At 47.5% G+C, this 18,946-nt stretch overlaps 1 protein-coding gene across 1 annotated transcript in view; it reads left to right on the top strand.

Annotated features, from left to right (window-relative positions):
* PRPF19 (pre-mRNA processing factor 19) overlaps nt 1-18,946 on the top strand; it is a 188,489-nt gene that overhangs the window by 34,838 nt on the left and 134,705 nt on the right. The window contains exons 3-7 of the mRNA XM_075347335.1: nt 1,156-1,232; nt 1,505-1,646; nt 18,309-18,379; nt 18,455-18,517; nt 18,619-18,660. Coding sequence (XP_075203450.1) covers nt 1,156-1,232; nt 1,505-1,646; nt 18,309-18,379; nt 18,455-18,517; nt 18,619-18,660 — 395 coding nt within the window. The remainder of the gene's footprint in view (nt 1-1,155; nt 1,233-1,504; nt 1,647-18,308; nt 18,380-18,454; nt 18,518-18,618; nt 18,661-18,946) is intronic.

Genomic DNA, 18,946 nt, shown 5'->3' with positions numbered 1-18,946 from the left:
CTTTTTTGGTTTTTCACCAAAACAAGGTAGTTCTCCGTCCGACCCCGGACTTTCTTCCTAAGGTGGTCTCTCCCTTCCACCTTAACCAGGATATTTCCTTGCCTTCCTTCTGTCCGGCCCCTGTTCATCGCTTTGAGAAAGCGCTACATACTCTAGATCTGGTGCGTGCTCTCCGGATTTATGTGTCTCGCACCGCTGCGCTTAGGCGGTGCAGCTTTCTTTTTGTGCTAACCACAGGGCGGCGCAAGGGTCTCTCTGCTTCTAAGCCGACCTTGGCCCGTTGGATTAGATCGACCATTTCGGACGCCTACCAGAGTACTGAGGTGCCTCCCCTGCCGGGGATCAAAGCACACTCGACCAGAGCTGTCGGTGCCTCTTGGGCTTTTAGGCACCAGGCTACGGCTCAACAAGTCTGTCAGGCTGCCACTTGGACTAGCCTGCATACCTTTTCGAAGCACTACCAAGTGCATGCTCATGCTTCGGCAGATGTGAGCTTGGGCAGACGCATCCTTCAGGCGGCTGTCGCCCACTTGTGAAGTTAGGCTCCGCCTACTTCTTAGTTTTTTTCTGTTTATTCCCACCCAGGGACAGCTTTGGAACGTCCCATGGTCTGGGTCTCCCAAAGGAACGATAAAGAAAAAGAGAAATTTGTTACTTACCGTAAATTCTTTTTCTTATAGTTCCGTATTGGGAGACCCAGCTCCCTCCCTGTTGCCTGTTGGCAATTTTCTTGTTCCGTGTGTTATCACCGGCTGTTGTCGTGGACAGAGTCTCCGGTTGTTCCGGTTCTTACTCTGTTCTACTTGTGGGTGGCTATTCTCCTTCAGCTTTTGCACTAAACTGGCTAGGACTGACTACCAGGGGGTGTATAAGCTCAGAGGGAGGAGCTACACTTTTAAGTGTAGTACTTTATGTGTCCTCCGGAGGCAGAAGCTAAACACCCATGGTCTGGGTCTCCCAATACGGAACTATAAGAAAAAGAATTTACGGTAAGTAACAAAATTCTCTTTTTTTTCATCTGGTTTATGGCAAACAAAAAAGCTTGTACATTTTCACTATAAATTAATGGTTTGTCAACAAGTTGAGAAGTATTTCAATCTCATATTATATATAATATAACATATGCTGTATTTAATTTCTGTGTACTTCCCTTAGTTGCTCACCCGATTCGCCCAAAGCCTCCTTCAGCTACAAGTATCCCAGCAATTCTCAAGTCACTGCAGGATGAGTGGGTGAGTTTTACCCAGAGTTGTAAGAACGTGTTGTGGCAACTTTTTTTGCTCTTGTTTTTTTTTTTTGTTTGTTTGTTTTCTTGCAACTCAAATGCATTTACATCCTGTCCCATGTAGGTATCTCTATTTACAGAGTAAGTGACGAGAACGGAAGTTTGCTTTTTAATTTTGAATTATTATCCTCTTGGCTTTCTTTTCTTTTGATTTTCGTGTATGTAGATTTTTGATTTCCTATATATATTTATTTTTTTTATTTTTATTCTCGTGATTAGGATGCAGTAATGCTTCATAGCTTCACTCTGCGGCAGCAGCTACAGACTACTCGCCAAGAACTTTCTCATGCTCTCTACCAGCATGATGCTGCTTGTCGTGTCATAGCCCGTCTTACTAAGGAAGTAACAGCTGCACGTGAAGGTACATGGTTTTTGCTTTTAAAGGCTATTTACAAGTAAAACTCAAAATGATCAGTTTGAGCTGTAATAATTGCTCAATGTGTATTGCACAAAACTTGTACAACCCCTTCTTGAATACTAGATTCCCCAGAGTGTGAACTGCAGTCCATTAGCAGTTTCTGATTTGGCTGCAGTGCTCACATGGTATAACAATGTTAGGCTACTTTCACACATCTAGTTTTTGCCATCAGACATAATTCGGTGTGTGCCTATTGAAACGGATCCAGCGCACATTCTGTAAAAACTGATGTGACGGATCTGGTAAAAAAACGGATCCGTTGTAGCAGTTTGTACCAAGAATCCAGCTGTGGCCGCGGGTAACCTGAGTGACTGAAGTGAGCCGCACGATCAGCGGTGTCGTCACTCAGCTGGCCGCTGGAGTCCTCCACCTGAGAGCTGTGGCCGCGGGTAACCTGAGTGACGTCACCGCTGATAGTGCAACTCACTTCAGTTGCTGCGTGGAGCTGATAGATATGGTTGTGGTCTGTGGCCGCTCCTGTCAGCTCCCCATGTAGCAGAGCTGAAAGCGTCGTGGGACCTCGTGTGGATTACGCCCGACCTGGAGGGGTATTTGGGGATTAATTAAGTGATGAAAGAGGGTGGTTTTTGTTTTTGTGTTTTTTTGTTTTTTTTTCTTTTATTCCAAATGAAGGATTCTTTTGGGTGCACGTCTTTATTTTCTTTAACTTACAGATTAATCATGGGGGTTGTCTCATAGATGCCTGCTATGATTAACCTAGGACTTAGTGGCAGCTATGGGCTGCCATTAACTCCTTATTACCCCGATTGCCACCGCACCAGGGCAATTCGGGATGAGCCGGGTAGAGTCCCGGGACTAATGGATGTGGCAATTCCGGGCGGCTGCTGACTGATACTTTTAGGCTGGGGGGCTCCCCATCCTGAGAATACCAGCCTTCAGCCGTGTGGCTTTATCTTGGCTGGTATCAAAATTGGGGGGGGACCGCATGTCGTTTTTTTTAAAAATGTATGTATTTTACTGCACGATATAGAGCCACCCACCTGCGGCTGTGATTGGTTGAAGTGAGACAGCTGTCACTCAGTGTGGGGGCGTGTCTGACTGCAACCAATCACAGGCTCCGGTGGGCAGGTGAAGCAGTGAATAAGAGATGGAATAATGAGCAGCCGGCATTTTCAAAGCAGGAGAAGTCGCGGCAGCAATGTAAAAGCTGTGCAACGCCGTGCTGGTGATCGGTGAGTATGAGAGACTGGGTGAGAGGGGGAGACCGGTGAGAGAGACCGACCGACGAGAGAGACCGGAAAACCATTTCTACCTCCTCTGGGCATACTCAGTTGTAAAAAAAAAAAAAAAAAATACGATCCGGACCCTATTTCCATCTTTTGCCGGAAGCCCCTGGATCAGGCGCACATAGCCTGTCATTCTATAACATGCCGCACGGCGCCGGATCCAGCATGGTCCGGTTTTGTGCCGGAGACAAAAAAAAAATAAACACTACAATCAGCGTTCCACCCGGCCGCCAGATTAGCTATTTACGCCGGATCTGGCAAAAGCTGATGCAACGCAAGGCCATGCGGCACAATCCGGCGCTAATACAAGTCTATGGGGGAAAGAACGGATCCGGCGGCAACACGCTGGATCCATTCTTTCTGGTTTTTACCGGATTGTGCCCTACTACAAAAAAAAAAAAAAAACGGTTGTGTGAAACCAGCCTTACTTGAGCTCTAGGAGACCATGCTACCATATCAATTCAAAATTGGATTTCTCGATAAGAGGGTCAGACTTCCCAGGTAAATGACTTACTGGACTTGACTTTGAAAGTGCTATATGGACATGCAGCGGAACCCTTGGTTTACGAGTAACTTGGTGTGCGAGTATTTCAATATACGAGCAAAGCTTGCTGTAACTTTGTAACTCATAAATCTCATGCCATTTTCAACATAAGCCGGGCTTTCAACTATATAAATTTAAGTCTAGGGCTATTTAAACATTAGATGTGCAGAAAAATAAATATTGACCAGTGTGTCTAATTTTTCTAAATCTCTCCTGCACATGCAAGGGTTAATCCACCATTTTATTCTAGTTTATTCAGTCTGTTCTGTGGATATATATATATGCACAAACATGTCAGCAAGCTGTCTCCTACACACACACAAGAGTTAATCCACCATTTTGTTTTGCTTTACTCAGACTAGTCTGTAGGTGTGGGCTAGGAAACTGGGCTTAATATGGGCTGCTGATCCACAAGCCCTCATGTGAGGAGCTCTATTGTACTTTCAGTAAGGCTGTTAGGCCCTGTGCGCACTTACCGGATTTTGCCGCGGATGTTTTGCGGTTTTGCTGCATGTTTCGCTGCAGAAAATGTTCATAACAACTCTCCAGTGAATCACCAGCAAAACCTATGGGCAAAAAAAATCCTGTGCGCACTGGGCGGAATTTGACAGCTGCATGTTTTGCTGCGGGATTCCCGCAGCAAAAACAATTGCATGTCAATTCTTTTCCGCACGTCGCTGCGGGATTTCACTACATTGACTCCAAATTAATCGTGAAATCCCGCAGGGAATAACGCAGGAAGCAAATTCTGTGCGGTTCACTGCGTTTTCCTGCGTTATTCCCTGCGGTATTTCGCGGTTTACCTCCGGTAATGTACATCGCTTGCCTGCGGTTTTGCAGGGAAGTGATGTCATTACAGGAAGAGGAAGCGGAGCAGAGAGTAAACACAAACACACAGACATCACAGACACAGATAGACACAGAACACAGACACATAGAACACACATAGAAAGAAAACGGAAATATAGAAAACAAAGAACGTGGGCTCCGCTGTATATTTACCTTCCAGCCGAGGTAAGCACACAGCGGCGGCCCGGTATTCTCAGGCTGGGGAGGGAGAGGGGCAGGGTTAATGTCCCCCGCCTCACTCCCCCCTCCCGCAGCCGAGAATATCAGCCGCAGCTGCCCCGGCACTGTCGCAGCATGCATTATGCGGCAGCACCAGCGTGTCCCCGGCTCTTCCTGCCGCTGTGTAGCAGTGGCAGCAGGGTAATACAAGGGGTTAATGATGGTGGGGGACCACCGCCATTAACTCCAGGCTTGATCATGGCAGCGTCTATGAGACAGCTGACATGATCAACCCGTAAGTAAAGTGAATAAAACACACACACAGAAAAATCCTTTATTTTAAATAAAACAAACAAGCCTCGTTCACCATTTTATTAACCCCTCCCGCACCAAAGCTCCGGCGTAATCCACAGCTCCGACGTCCTGCGGTGCTTACATCCAGCCGCGACTGTCACAGACACAGCGCTGAATGAATGCAGCAGACAGCAGAGGTAATTACCGGTCATTTCCCACAGCCGGTAATGTGAACTCACTGCCGACCGTGGGAAATGTTGCGATCTGTCCTCTATCTATCTGTCAATCTATCTATCCCTCTATCTATTCTTCTGTCTATCTATCTACCATCTCAGAATTAAATTACTTTTTTTTTTTCAATGTGCTTTATTGCATTGAATGCAATAAAGCACATCCCAACCCGCACGCGGCAAAACCGCGGCAATACCGCGAACAATACCGTGGTGAAACCGCAGCAAACCGCATGCGGTTTTCGGGTGTGGTTTGCCGCGTTTTTTTTTACCGCAAGTGCGGTAATCTTTGAGAGCATGCGGAATTTTCTCAAGGAAATTCCATTTCCCAGTGCGCACAGAGCCTTATAGTGGAGCACTTACATGTGTGAGATCTTTTGCATAAGAGTTTTCCCTGTGAATGATGACAGGCAAGCAAGGAGTAACCCCTTACTTTCCATTCATATTTAAATGGCAGTATGGATTAAAACTACTAATTTACAGAGGATACTATTGCTGTCTGCCAAACACACAGGTGCATATTCCCCTACAGACTAATCTGAGTAAAGGAAAACAAAATGGTGGATTAATCCTTGTGTGTGTAGGAGACAGCTTGCTGATTGTTAACACATGTTTGTGTATATATATATCCACAGAACAGACTGAATAAACTAGAATAAAATGGTGGATTAACCCTTGCATGTGCAGGAGAGATTTAGAAAAATTAGACACACTGGTCAATATTTATTTTTCTGCACATCTAATGTTTAACCCCTTAAGGTCGAAGCCAGATTTGTACTTAATGCCCAGGCCATTTTTTGCAATTTTGACCAGTGTCACTTTATAAGGTTATAACTCTGGAACGCTTCAATGGATCCCGGTGATTCTGAGAATGTTTTTTCGTGACATATTGGGCTTCATGTTAGAGGTAAATTTAGGATGATATTTTTTTATTTTATTTGTGAAAAAATCTGAAATTTGACAAAAAAATTAAAAATTTTGCAATTTTCAAACTTTTAATTTTTATGCCCATAAACTGGAGAGTTATGTCACACAAAATAGTTAATAAATAACATTTCCTACATGTCTACTTTAGATCAGCGCAATTTTTGAAACAAATTTTTTTGGGGTTAGGAAGTTAGAAGGGGTCAAAGTTCATCAGCAATTTCCCATTTTTTCAACAAAATTTACAAAACCATTTTTTTTAGGGACCACATCCCATTTGATGTGACTTTGAGAGGCCTGGGTGACAGAAAATACCCAAAAGTGACACCATTCTAAAACCTGCACCCCTCAAGGTACTCAAAACTAGATTCAAGAAGTTTATTAACCCTTCAGGTGCTTCACAGGAACTAAAGTAATGTGGAATGAAAAAAAATAAAAATTAACATTTTACCTAAAAATGTTACTTTAGCACTAATTTTCTTACTTTTTCAAGAGGTAACACCAAAAATTGGACCTCACACTTTGTTACCCACTTTCTTATGAGCGCGCCGATACCCCACATGTGGTCAGAAACCTTTGTTTGGGTAAATGGGAGGGCTCGGAATGAAAGGAGCAATATTTGAATTTTGGAAAGCAAAGTTGGCTGAAACAGATTGCGGGCACCATGTTGCTTTTACAGATCCCCTAAGGTACCTAAACAGCAGGAACCCCCCTCAAGTGACCCCATTTTGGAAACTAGACCCCTTAAGGCTTCTATCGAGGGGTATACTGAGCATTTTGGACCCACAGGTACTTCACAGATTTTGATAACGTTACTTTGTCATATTGAAAATTGTAATTTTTTTCTCAAAAATGTTGCTTTAGCATCAATTCTCTCACTTTTTCAAGAGTTAATTCCAAAAATTTGACCCAAATGTTTGTTACCCACTTTTTTATGAGCACGGTGATACCTCACATGTGGTCTGAAACCTATGTATGGACAAATGGGAGGGCTTGGAACGAAAGGAGCAATATTTGAATTTTGGAAAGGAAATTTGGCTGAAAAAGCTTGCGGGCACCATGTTGCATTTGGAGGACCCCTAAGGTACGTAAACAGCAAAAAAAACACCACAAGTGACCCCATATTGAAAACTAGGCCCCTCAAGGAATTTATCTAGATGTTTGGTGAGTACCCTGAACCCCCAGGTGCTTCACAGAAGTTTATAACGTTGAGCCATGAAAATAAAAAAATAAAATTTTACCACAAAATTGTTACTTCAACCAGGTAGCTTTTTTTATCACAAGGGTAACAGGAAAAAAATCACCATGAAATGTATTGTGCAATTTCTCCTGAGTTTGGTGATATCTTATATGTGGTGGAAATCAACTGTTTGGGCACACGGCAGGTCTTGGAAGGGAAGGAGTGCAATTTGACTGAACATTTGGCTGGAATAATTAGTGGACGCTATGTCGCATTTGGAAAACCCCTAAAGTGCCTAAACAGTGGAGGCCCCCCCACAAGAAACCCCATTCTGGAATCAAGACACCTCAAGGCTTTTATCTAGGTGTATATTGAGCATTTTGAATCCACGAATACTTCACAGAATTTGATAAGCTTAGGTTGCCATATTGAAAATTTTCATTTTCTTTGTCGCTCCATTGGGAGATTCAGACAATTGGGTGTATAGCTTCTGCCTCCGGAGGCCACACAAAGTACTACACTTTAAAAAGTGTAACCCCTCCCCTCTGCCTATACACCATCCCGTGCATCACGGGCTCCTCAGTTTTATGCTTTGTGTGGAAGGAGGCACACATCCACTCATGCATTCTCATTTTAGTTATATCGGTTGGAAGAAAAGTGGGCCCCCACGGGGCCCCCGGCATGTTCCCTTCTCACCCCACTACGTCGGCGGTGCTGTTAAGGTTGAGGTACCCATTGTGGGTACAAAGGCCGGAGCCTCATGCCGTCTCCTTCACCATCCCTTAGCGGCTCTGGGAGAAGTGGGATCCTGAGCGGTCATCCATTCACTGGGACCGTGCTCCCTCCGCAGCCCCTGTGGGAATCTGTCGGACAGGAGCTTATTATCTTCAGGGACCGGGCCCTGCATCACTAAGGTACTCTGTACCCCCATGGGGGATGTGCATGGAGCGCCTTCATCCCGGACGCTGCAGCAGCTGCTTATTTGTGACGGCCGGCGGACTTCCGCGCCGACCGCGCCTGTTTGTCGGCCACGGTCTTAAATTTAGTCCCCGGCTTCAATTGCGGCCTAGTAGCAAAACTCCCGCCCCCGGGCCTGTCTATCAGGGGTAAGGGCGGGACTGCCGACCTGACGTCGGTTGTGAGGGCCGGAGCATCCTGTATGTCTCCTCCCCCCTCACTGATCACTGTGGGGACTCCAGATTCCCGCACTTTTCTAGCGCCGCCCACGGCCCCACTCCTCCCCAGAGAGCTCCGGCAGCCATTTTTTGGCATTCTGCCTGTGGAGGATTTCCAGGAAAGAGCTCTGCAACGCTGGGAGACCTAAGGCAGGGAATCTGGAGGACACACACTCCGCTTTTTAGCGGTCGGTAAGCCACACCGGTCACCCGGTGCTGGCCCCCTTAGGGTGCCGGAATAGTTACTATATATATATTATATATTTCTGTTTGGTCGGGCTGTATACCCTTTCCCATATACCCTCAGTGATCACTCTCCTAGGAGACAACAGCATGTCGTCCACAAGGAGCAAGGGTGCCAAGGCACAGGGTTATTTTGCGTCCTGTACCTCTTGTGCGGCTAAGTTGCCTGCGGGTTCCACCTACCCACACTGTGAGCAATGCTCAACCCCTGTTTTACTTGCTCAGCCGGAGCCTCGGTCACTAGTGGGCCCCTCGGCTCAGGTAGAACCCCTTGCTCCCCCTGTCCAGGCGGCAGGGACAGAGTTTGCAGTTTTTGCTGAAAAACTATCTGAATCACTCTCACAATCCATGGCTCAGTCTATGGACAAATGGTCTGCCAAGCTGCTTGAAGCTTTGCAGTCCAGACCGGTCCTTCCACAGGCCCCGGGCCCTGTTGGATCTTCGCCTCCAGGCCCCTCTCTGCCCGCGCCGCAGCACGTTCCCAGGGGGGGCCCTAGGTCTCATGTGGAGGACTCCGGCCTGGACCACAGTCCCAGACCGGCTAAGCAGGCCCGCTGGGAATCTTCCCCGACTTCTTTACGCTGCTCGGGTTCCCAGCTTGAGGACTCTCTGGAGGACGAGGCGGACGTCGCAGCTCAGGGCTCTGAACCTGACGTTGCTCTCAATCTTGATACACCTGAAGGGGACGCCATAGTAAATGACCTTATCTCGTCCATCAACCAGGTGTTAGATATATCTCCCCCGCCGCCACCTGTAGAGGAGTCGACTTCTCAGCAGGAGAAACACCAGTTTCGGTTCCCTAAACGTACGCGGAGTGCGTTTTTCGATCACTCTAACTTCAGAGATGCTGTCCAGAAGCCCAGAGCAGTTCCGGACAAGCGCTTTACTAAGCGCCTTACTGACACACGTTACCCCTTCCCCTCTGACGTAGTTAAGGGTTGGGCTCAATGTCCCAAGGTGGATCCCCCAGTCTCCAGATTGGCGGCTAGATCTGTGGTATCGGTAGCAGATGGCTCATCTCTAAAGGATGCCACTGACAGGCAGATAGAGCTCCTGGTGAAGTCCATCTATGAGGCCACGGGCGCGTCTTTTGCCCCGGCCTTTGCAGCCGTGTGGGCACTCCAAGCTATCTCAGCTTGTCTGGCTGAGATTAATGCTGTCACACGCAATTCTGCTCCGCAAGTTGCGTCTTTGACTTCTCAAGCGTCAGCTTTTTCTTCCTACGCCATGAACGCAGTCCTAGACTCTGCTAGCCGTACAGCTGTGGCATCCACTAACTCTGTGGCAGTCCGCAGGGCCATGTGGCTGCGCGAATGGAAGGCAGACTCTGCTTCCAAGAGGTTCTTAACCGGTTTGCCGTTTTCTGGCGACCGTTTGTTTGGCGAACGATTGGATGAGATTATTAAGGAATCCAAGGGAAAGGACTCCTCCTTACCCCAGTCCAAACCGAAGAGACCTCAGCAACGGAAAATACAATCGAGGTTTCGGTCCTTTCGTCCCTCCGCCAAGCCCCAAACCTCTTTGTCCAACAGGCCGGAGAAAGGCCAAAGGAACTCCTATGCGTGGCGGTCCAAGTCACGGCCCCAAAAGGCCGCAGGAGGCACTGTTTCCAAGGCGGCCTCCTCATGACTCTCGGCATCCCCGAACCGCATCCTCGGTCGGTGGCAGGCTCTCCCGCTTTTGCGACACCTGGTGGCCACATGTTCAAGACCGATGGGTGAGAGACATTCTGTCTCACGGTTACAGGATAGAGTTCAGCTCTCGTCCCCCGACTCGTTTCTTCAGAACCTCTCCGCCCCCCGAGCGAGCCGATGCACTTTTTCAGGCGGTGAACGCTCTGAAGACAGAAGGAGTTGTGATCCCTGTTCCCCCCCCCCAGGAACATGGTCGCGGCTTTTACTCCAACTTGTTTGTGGTGCCAAAGAAGGACGGCTCGTTCCGTTCCGTTCTGGACCTCAAACTGCTCAACAGACATGTGAGCACCAGACGGTTTCGGATGGAATCTCTCCGCTCGGTCATCGCTTCAATGTCACAAGGAGACTTCCTAGCATCGATCGACATCAAGGATGCTTATCTCCATGTGCCGATCGCACCCGAACATCAACGCTTTCTGCGTTTCGCCATCGGGGACGAACACCTTCAGTTCGTGGATTTGCCTTTCGGCCTGGCGACAGCCCCAAGGGTGTTCACCAAGGTCATGGCATCTGTTGTGGCGGTCCTGCATTCTCAGGGCCACTCGGTGATTCCCTACTTAGACGATCTTCTGGTCAGGGCACCCTCTCAGATGGCGTGTCAAAACAGCCTTTCCGTCGCTCTGGCGACTCTCCAGCAGTTCGGGTGGATCATCAACTTCCCAAAATCCAAGTTGACACCGACCCAATCACTGACGTACCTTGGGATGGAGTTTCATACTCAGTCAGCAGTAGTCATGCTACCGCTGGACAAACAGCTTTTGCTGCAGGCAGGGGTGCAATCTCTTCTTCGGGGTCAGTCACACCCCTTGAGGCGCCTCATGCACTTCCTGGGGAAGATGGTGGCAGCGATGGAGGCAGTGCCCTTCACGCAATTCCATCTGCGGCCACTCCAGTGGGACATTCTCCGCAAATGGGACAGGAGGTCGACTTCCCTCGACAGGAACATCTCTCTTTCCCTTGCAACCAAGACGTCACTTCAGTGGTGGCTCCTTCCCGACTCTCTGTCGCAGGGAAAATCCTTCCTACCCCCCACCTGGGCTGTGGTCACCACGGACGCGAGCCTGTCAGGGTGGGGGGCGGTTTTTCTTCACCACAGGGCTCAGGGAACCTGGACTCCGATAGAGTCATCCCTTCAGATCAATATTCTGGAGATAAGGGCAGTGTATCTAGCCCTATTGGCCTTTTCATCGGTGGCTGGAGGGCAGGCAGATCCGGATCCAGTCGGACAACGCCACTGCCGTCGCATACATCAACCACCAAGGCGGCACTCGCAGTCGTCAAGCCTTCCAGGAAGTCCGACGGATTCTGCAGTGGGTGGAAGCCACAGCTTCCACCATCTCCGCAGTTCACATCCCGGGCGTAGAAAACTGGGAAGCAGATTTTCTCAGTCGACAGGGCATGGACGCGGGGGAATGGTCTCTTCACCCAGACGTGTTTCGAGAGATCTGTCGCCGCTGGGGAACGCCGGACGTCGATCTCATGGCGTCACGGCACAACAACAAAGTCCCGGCATTCATGGCCCGGTCTCAAGATCACAGAGCTCTGGCGGCGGACGCATTAGTTCAGGATTGGTCGCAGTTTCGACTGCCCTATGTATTTCCTCCTCTGGCGATGCTGCCCAGAGTGCTGCGCAAAATCAGGTCAGACTGTCGTCGCGCCATTCTCGTCGCCCCAGATTGGCCGAGGCGGTCGTGGTACCCGGATCTGTGGCATCTCACGGTGGGTCAACCGTGGGCGCTCCCAGACCGCCCAGACTTGCTGTCACAAGGGCCGTTTTTCCATCTGAATTCTGCGGCCCTCAACCTGACTGTGTGGCCATTGAGTCCTGGCTCCTAGCGTCCTCAGGGTTATCTCAAGATGTCATTGCCACTATGAGACAGTTCAGGAAACCAACGTCCGCCAAGATCTATCACAGGTCTTGGAGGATCTTCTTATCCTGGTGCTCTGATAATGGTTTTTCTCCCTGGCCCTTTGCCTTACCCACTTTTCTTTCATTCCTTCAATCCGGAATGGACAAGGGTTTGTCTCTCGGTTCTCTCAAGAGACAAGTATCGGCGCTATCCGTATTTTTTCAAAAGCGTCTAGCCCGGCTTCCGCAGGTCCGCACGTTCCTGCAGGGAGTTTGCCACATAGTCCCACCTTACAAGCGTCCGCTGGAACCCTGGGACCTTAACAGGGTGCTAGCGGCTCTTCAGAAACCACCTTTCGAGCCGCTGCGGGATGTCTCTTTATCACGTCTTTCGCAGAAGGTGGCATTTCTAGTGGCAGTTACATCGCTCCGTAGAGTGTCGGAGCTGGCAGCGCTGTCATGCAAAGCCCCCTTCCTGGTTTTTCACCAGGATAAGGTGGTTCTGCGTCCGGTCCCGGAATTTCTCCCTAAGGTGGTATCCCCTTTTCATCTTAATCAGGATATCTCCTTACCTTCATTTTGCCCTCATCCAATTCACCAATGTGAAAAGGATTTGCACTCATTAGATCTGGTGAGAGCACTCCGGCTCTACGTGTCTCGCACGGCGCCCTTGCGCCGTTCAGATGCCCTCTTTGTCCTTGTCGCTGGCCAGCGTAAGGGATCGCAGGCTTCCAAGTCAACTTTGGCTCGGTGGATCAAAGAACCGATTCTTGAAGCCTACCGTTCTTCTGGGCTTCCGCTTCCTTTGGGGCTGAAAGCCCATTCTACCAGAGCCGTGGGTGCGTCCTGGGCATTGCGGCTCCGGGCTACGGCTCAGCAGGTGTGTCAGGCAGCTACCTGGTCTAGTCTGCACACTTTCACGAAACACTATCAGGTGCATACCTATGCTTCGGCAGACGCCAGTCTAGGTAGGCTAGTCCTTCAGGCGGCGGTTGCCCACCTGTAAGAGGGGGTCGTTTTCGACTCTTTTTTTATCGAGGTATTCTTTTACCCACCCAGGGACTGCTTTTGGACGTCCCAATTGTCTGGGTCTCCCAATGGAGCGACAAAGAAGAAGGGAATTTTGTTTACTTACCGTAAATTCCTTTTCTTCTAGCTCCTATTGGGAGACCCAGCACCCGCCCCTGTGCCCCTCGGGCGGTTTGTTCTTTTGTGTACACATGTTGTTCATGTTCAATTGTTCTTTTGGTTCATGGTTTCAGTTCTCCGAACATTCTTCGGATTGAATTTACCTTAGACCAATTTATAAGTTTCCTCCTTCCTGCTTTTGCACCAAAACTGAGGAGCCCGTGATGCACGGGAGGGTGTATAGGCAGAGGGGAGGGGTTACACTTTTTAAAGTGTAGTACTTTGTGTGGCCTCCGGAGGCAGAAGCTATACACCCAATTGTCTGGGTCTCCCAATAGGAGCTAGAAGAAAAGGAATTTACGGTAAGTAAACAAAATTCCCTTCTTTTTCACAAAAATGTTTCTTTAGCATCACATTTCTCACTTTTTCAAGAGGCAACAACAAAACGTGGACCCCACAGGTTGTTATCCAATTTCTTGTGAGCGCAGGGATACCCCATATGTGGCCAAAAACCTCTGTTTGGATATATGGGAGGGCTTGGAATGGAAGGAGCACCATTTGAATTTTGGAAAAGTTGAAATAAATTGCGCGCACCATGTCACATTAGCAGGGCCTCTTGGGTACCTATACATTAGAAACCCCCCACAAGTGACTCCATTTTGGAAACTGGACCCCTCAAGGATTTTATTCAGGAGTATAGTAAGCATTTTGAATCCGCAGGTACTTCACAAAAATGTTTCTGTAGCAACAAATTTCTCACTGTTAGGCTATGTGGCCATGATCCAGCGACACGGCGTCTAGTACACAGTGTCAGCCTTCCTGCAGAGATGTGAGTGTTGTCCACGGGAGAACGCAGCTGCCCATGCCCACGATTTGGGTTCAGGCCGCTGTGGACTTTAGTTCTATTCTACCTGCAGAGAACACTCATCTCCGCAGCATAAATTGACATGCTGAGGCTCGGGAAGCTGCGCCACAGGTCAGTTTATGCTGCGGAGAAAAGAAGCCCAGTGGGCACGGGATCTCCAAAAATCCTTCCACTGTGCTTCTACTGCACAACGCAGCGTTATGGACACAGGGAAAACACTCTGCGCCCAAAACGCTGCAATCCCTGATTGTGGGCACATAGCCTAAAATGCTACAATGGATGAATGGATAGATGTCAAACATATATAACGTCCCACCCCCCTGCATATTCTAAGCTGGCGCCCTTTAGTGCCTTTCATGTGGCACTAAAGGGTGCCTAGCCTTGTATTTAGCCCAAAAAGAAAAAAAAAATAATTAAAATAAATGACGTGGGGTCCCCCCTATTTTTGATAGCCAGCTAGGGTAAAGCAGACAGCTGTAGCCTGCAAACCACAGCTGACAGCTTCACCTTGGCTGGTGATCAATTTGGAGGGCTCCCCAAGCTGTTTTTTTTTTTTTTAATTATTTATAAATAAATAATTAAAAAAAAAAAAACAAACATAGGGTCCCCCCAAATTAGATCACCAGCCAAGGTGAAGCTGACACCTGGGTCTGGTATTCTCAGGGTGGGAAGAGCCATGGTTATTGGACTCTTCCCAGCCTAAAAATAGCAGGCCGCAGCCGCCCCAGAAGTGGCGCATCCATTAGATGCGCCAATCCTGGCGCTTCGCCCCAACTCATCCCGCGCCCTGGTGCGTTGGCAAACGGGGTAATAAATGGGGTTGATACCAGATGTGTAATGTCACCTGGCATCAAGCCCAGCAATTAGTTATGTCACGGCGTCTATTTGATACCAGACATAACTAATTGACAGTAATAATAAAAAAAAATTGACAACAAAAAAAAAATTTATTTGAAAAAACACTCCCCAAAAACATTCCCTCTTTTGGCCAATTTATTGAAAAGAAAAAAAAAAAATCTGGTCCCTGCTGTAATCCATTGTGAAAGTCCCGCGGCGATTCTGGACCTTCTAGAATATGGGGGGCACGTTCAGGGAACGTATCCCCCATTTTCTAGGAGTGCAGACCATCCATTTGAGGAGAGTGGGTGCAAAGAATTTGCACCCACCCTCCCCGGGTCACAGCTGCAGACTCTGTGCAAGCAGCAGCAGCAGACAGCGTCTGAGTCAGACACAGGAAGCTGACAGCCGCGCTCTGCACGTGTGACCGGTGTCTGCTGTTGAAGGAGCCGGAGGAGGGGGCCGCGGGGGATCAGAGCTGACAGGTACGGGGGACACCGGGGAACACCGGGGTGGGGATAGGGGGTGACTTGGCAGGGCCTGGGGAGCAGGTTTCTGTCGTATGTGTCATAGCACATGCGACAGAAACCATAGGAAAGGGGGAAATGCGGCCGGCGCGCTGCTGTGCGCGCCGGTATGTGCAGCGCCATGTTAGATTTTCGGGAGGGAGGGGGGGTGGGGGGACACTTTGGCGACACCGGGGGACCCGAAAGGACCGTGGAAGGAGATTTATCTCCCATCTGACATGTTTGTTTATGCCAGATGGGAGATAAATGATTTTTTACCGGCGCGGTCATTTACTGTAACCTGATCATCGGTATACGGTGTATACCGGTCATCAGGTGAGCGGGGACCGGAAAAACCAGCCAGAATCATGATTTCCAGGGTCTCAGCTACCCCCGGCAGCTGAGACCCCGGAAATTTTCTGACTCTGGGGGGCGCTAGACCCTTTTTTCCGACCGCCGTTAAAAGGCGTATCGGCGGTCGTTAAGGGGTTAAATAGCCCTAGACTTAAATTTATATAGTTGAAAGCCCGGCTTATGTTGAAAATGGCAATGAGATTTATGATTTTCCCATAATTTGCATGTTTTTTCTGCAGCATGGTGTGTGAACCTGTTATTCCCGGGTCATGACCTTTTGCTTGAGACCGTACTTGTGCTTTTAATGTTTGTAAAACATTCCTTCTATTCGAATAATAATAAACTTTTTTGATAAATTTTGCAAAAAAATATGTGATTGCATTTGAGACTCGTTTTTTTCTTCTTGGTCCATATAAACGGTTTTTTGAGTCTGCAAGACAAGTTTAAAATAATGAAAATCTGGAAGTGGTTGTTCTTTTCACAACTTTGTAACTCAGTTTACTAGCAATTTTTGCTGTACGAGTAAATACTCGCCGCACACACTTCCGCTTCCGTACTTTCACCGCGCTCTGGCCCGCTCTTGTAGTCCGCACAAACACACACATATTATGCTCACCTTACCTTCCTTTCCATCGCCGGCCTTATGGTTCTTGTAGTCTGCAGGTACAGTATGTGTATCGGGTAACCATCGCGACGATGGAGGAACTTCTGCTGTCAGCGCTCTTCAAAGGCAGCGCACTGACCAATCAGAGGCAAGCGGCTCCTGCGTATGTATGACGTGTGCTGCTGAAGCACTGACAGCGGAAGCTCCTGCATCATCGCGATGGTTACAAATACACATACCTGCGGACTACAAGAACCAGTAGGCTGCCAAGGGAACGGAGGGTGAGGTGTGTGTGTGTGTGTGTGTGTGTGTGTGTTTGTGTGGAATGGCACAATAGGGGACATTGCACAAGTTGTGGAATGAATTGTCTGAGCTTTCATTATTTCCTATGGGAAATTTTGCTTTGCTAAACGAGTAACTTGGTTTACAAGCACAGTCCCTGAACAGATTGTTGTCGTAAACCAAGGTTCCACTGTATAGTTTGGCGGTGAAATCCTAGTGAAAGAATCCCTTTTAGACTATGTTCATATTGTGCTTTAGCAGAGGGTCAGTGTCTGTTGGTTCATGCGTCTGAAGCCTAAGAATGTGTGAAGTGGCAGTGCACATGCTGAACCACTCCTCCATTCACACTCGGATCTTTAGAGCCCTGGTTCTTGGGGATCGATGGGGTCACAGTGGTCAGATCCCCAGTGATCGGAAGTTATTCCTTTTCCCATAGTTTGGGGATAATTTGCATACTTGAGAATCCCTCTTTAAAGGGAATTTATCAAGTACAATTTGCACCTAGAACCACAAGCGGTTCTGGGTGCATTTTTCTAATCCCTGTCTAATTATCTGTGTATCTAGTAGGACACATAAAGAGATCTGTAGAAAAAACTTTTCTGAAGATCTATTATGACATGCTAATGAGTGTGCTAACATGCTATTCAATGCAGCATCATCAGCGGTGACGCACGTACATGTGTCCGCTGTCACCGCTGATCAGAAGTCTAGGCACTTCCAACCATGCACACTAGACCTCTCTGAAGACGGGACACGTACACCCGGCTTCATACTGTGCATGACCGAAAGTGTCGGGCATTCTGATCAGCGATGATAGTGGACACAGGTATGTGCGTCACTGCTGGTAATGCTGCATGGAATAGCATGTTAGCGTGCCCCGGTCGGCGTGCTAACATGCTAAGGGGGCAGAATGAGCGCAGGAACTAAAGCCCTTACGACTAGCCCTTGTGCGCATTAGAATATCGTAAAAGTTCTTTAGAAATACTTTTTCTAAAGATATCTTTGTGTCCTACTAGATACAGAGACAGGCAGGGATTATGCACAATATATATGATAATATGCACCCAGAACTGCTTGTAGTACTGGGTGTATATTGCACCTGACAGATTCACTTTAAAGCACCACTTTAGCGTTTTTTATGGGGTTTTGTTGGGTTTTTTTTTTGTATTTCAACGCTGGAGTGGTGCTTAAATGTAAATCGCCTGCCCCTATATTATACACACCTTCCAGTTGCTTCATCTTCTATTGCTGCAGCTCCGATCAGTCTCCTGTGATTTGTGACCTGCCGGCAGCTCAAGTGTTTTCATGAAGCACGCTGGAGGTCTGAATTCAATGAAAGCCTCGTTCTTGCTCTCATAGATTTGCATTCAGACCTTGTGGCATAACTTCTGACCAGTCAGAAGTTAAGTGTACAAGATAACACCATGAGAACGGAGCCGTGTCTGTAAAAGGTGAAGCTGCTGAAAGGTGTGTATATGATAGGGGCTTAGATTTAAAGTGCCACTCCAGTTCTGAAAAAAAAAAACCCCCAAAACCCTGCAGTGGTGCTTCAGAAGTTAGGCGGGTGCAGAGTGAATGTGTTGAATATGTAACTTTATTAACAAATTACATCTTTTCTCATTTTTTTCCTTATTTTTACAGCTTTGGCTACCTTGAAACCACAAGCTGGTATTTCTGTGCAGACTAACCCTACACTGCAAGCAGGTGTAGCAGTAAGTGGATATGTTCTATGGAGTATTTCTACTGTTTATTCATGAAATAATTTATTTACATTTTTTCCCTTATAGGGTTCAGCAGAAGCAATGGATTTGGGAGAACTTGTGGGAATGTCAACAGAAATCATACAGAAGGTACATTTATCTGAAACCCTCTGATAAGAAAACTGGTGTGCAATTGTAGTTTTTTTATTTTGTCCTTATGGCCTTATTTTTTTTGTTTTATTCTTATATAGCTTCAGGACAAAGCAACGGTGCTCACCACAGAGCGTAAGAAGGTAAAAGATTTTCACGCTTTCTAGCAACAGCTAATTTTGTTTTATGTATATATTTTTTCTTATATTATTGCACAATAAAATCCTTTATGCTAAAAGAATGAATGTGTGTATGTATGATATATATATATATGTATGTGCATATATATATAATATATATATATATATATATATATATATATATATATATATATATATATATAAAATAGAGAGAGAGATAAGTGTGTGTGTATGTATTTTTATGTGTGTGTATGTGTATATATATATATATATATATATATATACATAT

This window comes from Anomaloglossus baeobatrachus, chromosome 5 (genome assembly GCF_048569485.1).
Source record: "Anomaloglossus baeobatrachus isolate aAnoBae1 chromosome 5, aAnoBae1.hap1, whole genome shotgun sequence".
NCBI classification, from domain to species: Eukaryota; Metazoa; Chordata; class Amphibia; order Anura; family Aromobatidae; genus Anomaloglossus; species Anomaloglossus baeobatrachus.
This window is presented reverse-complemented; position numbering and strand designations above follow the sequence as displayed.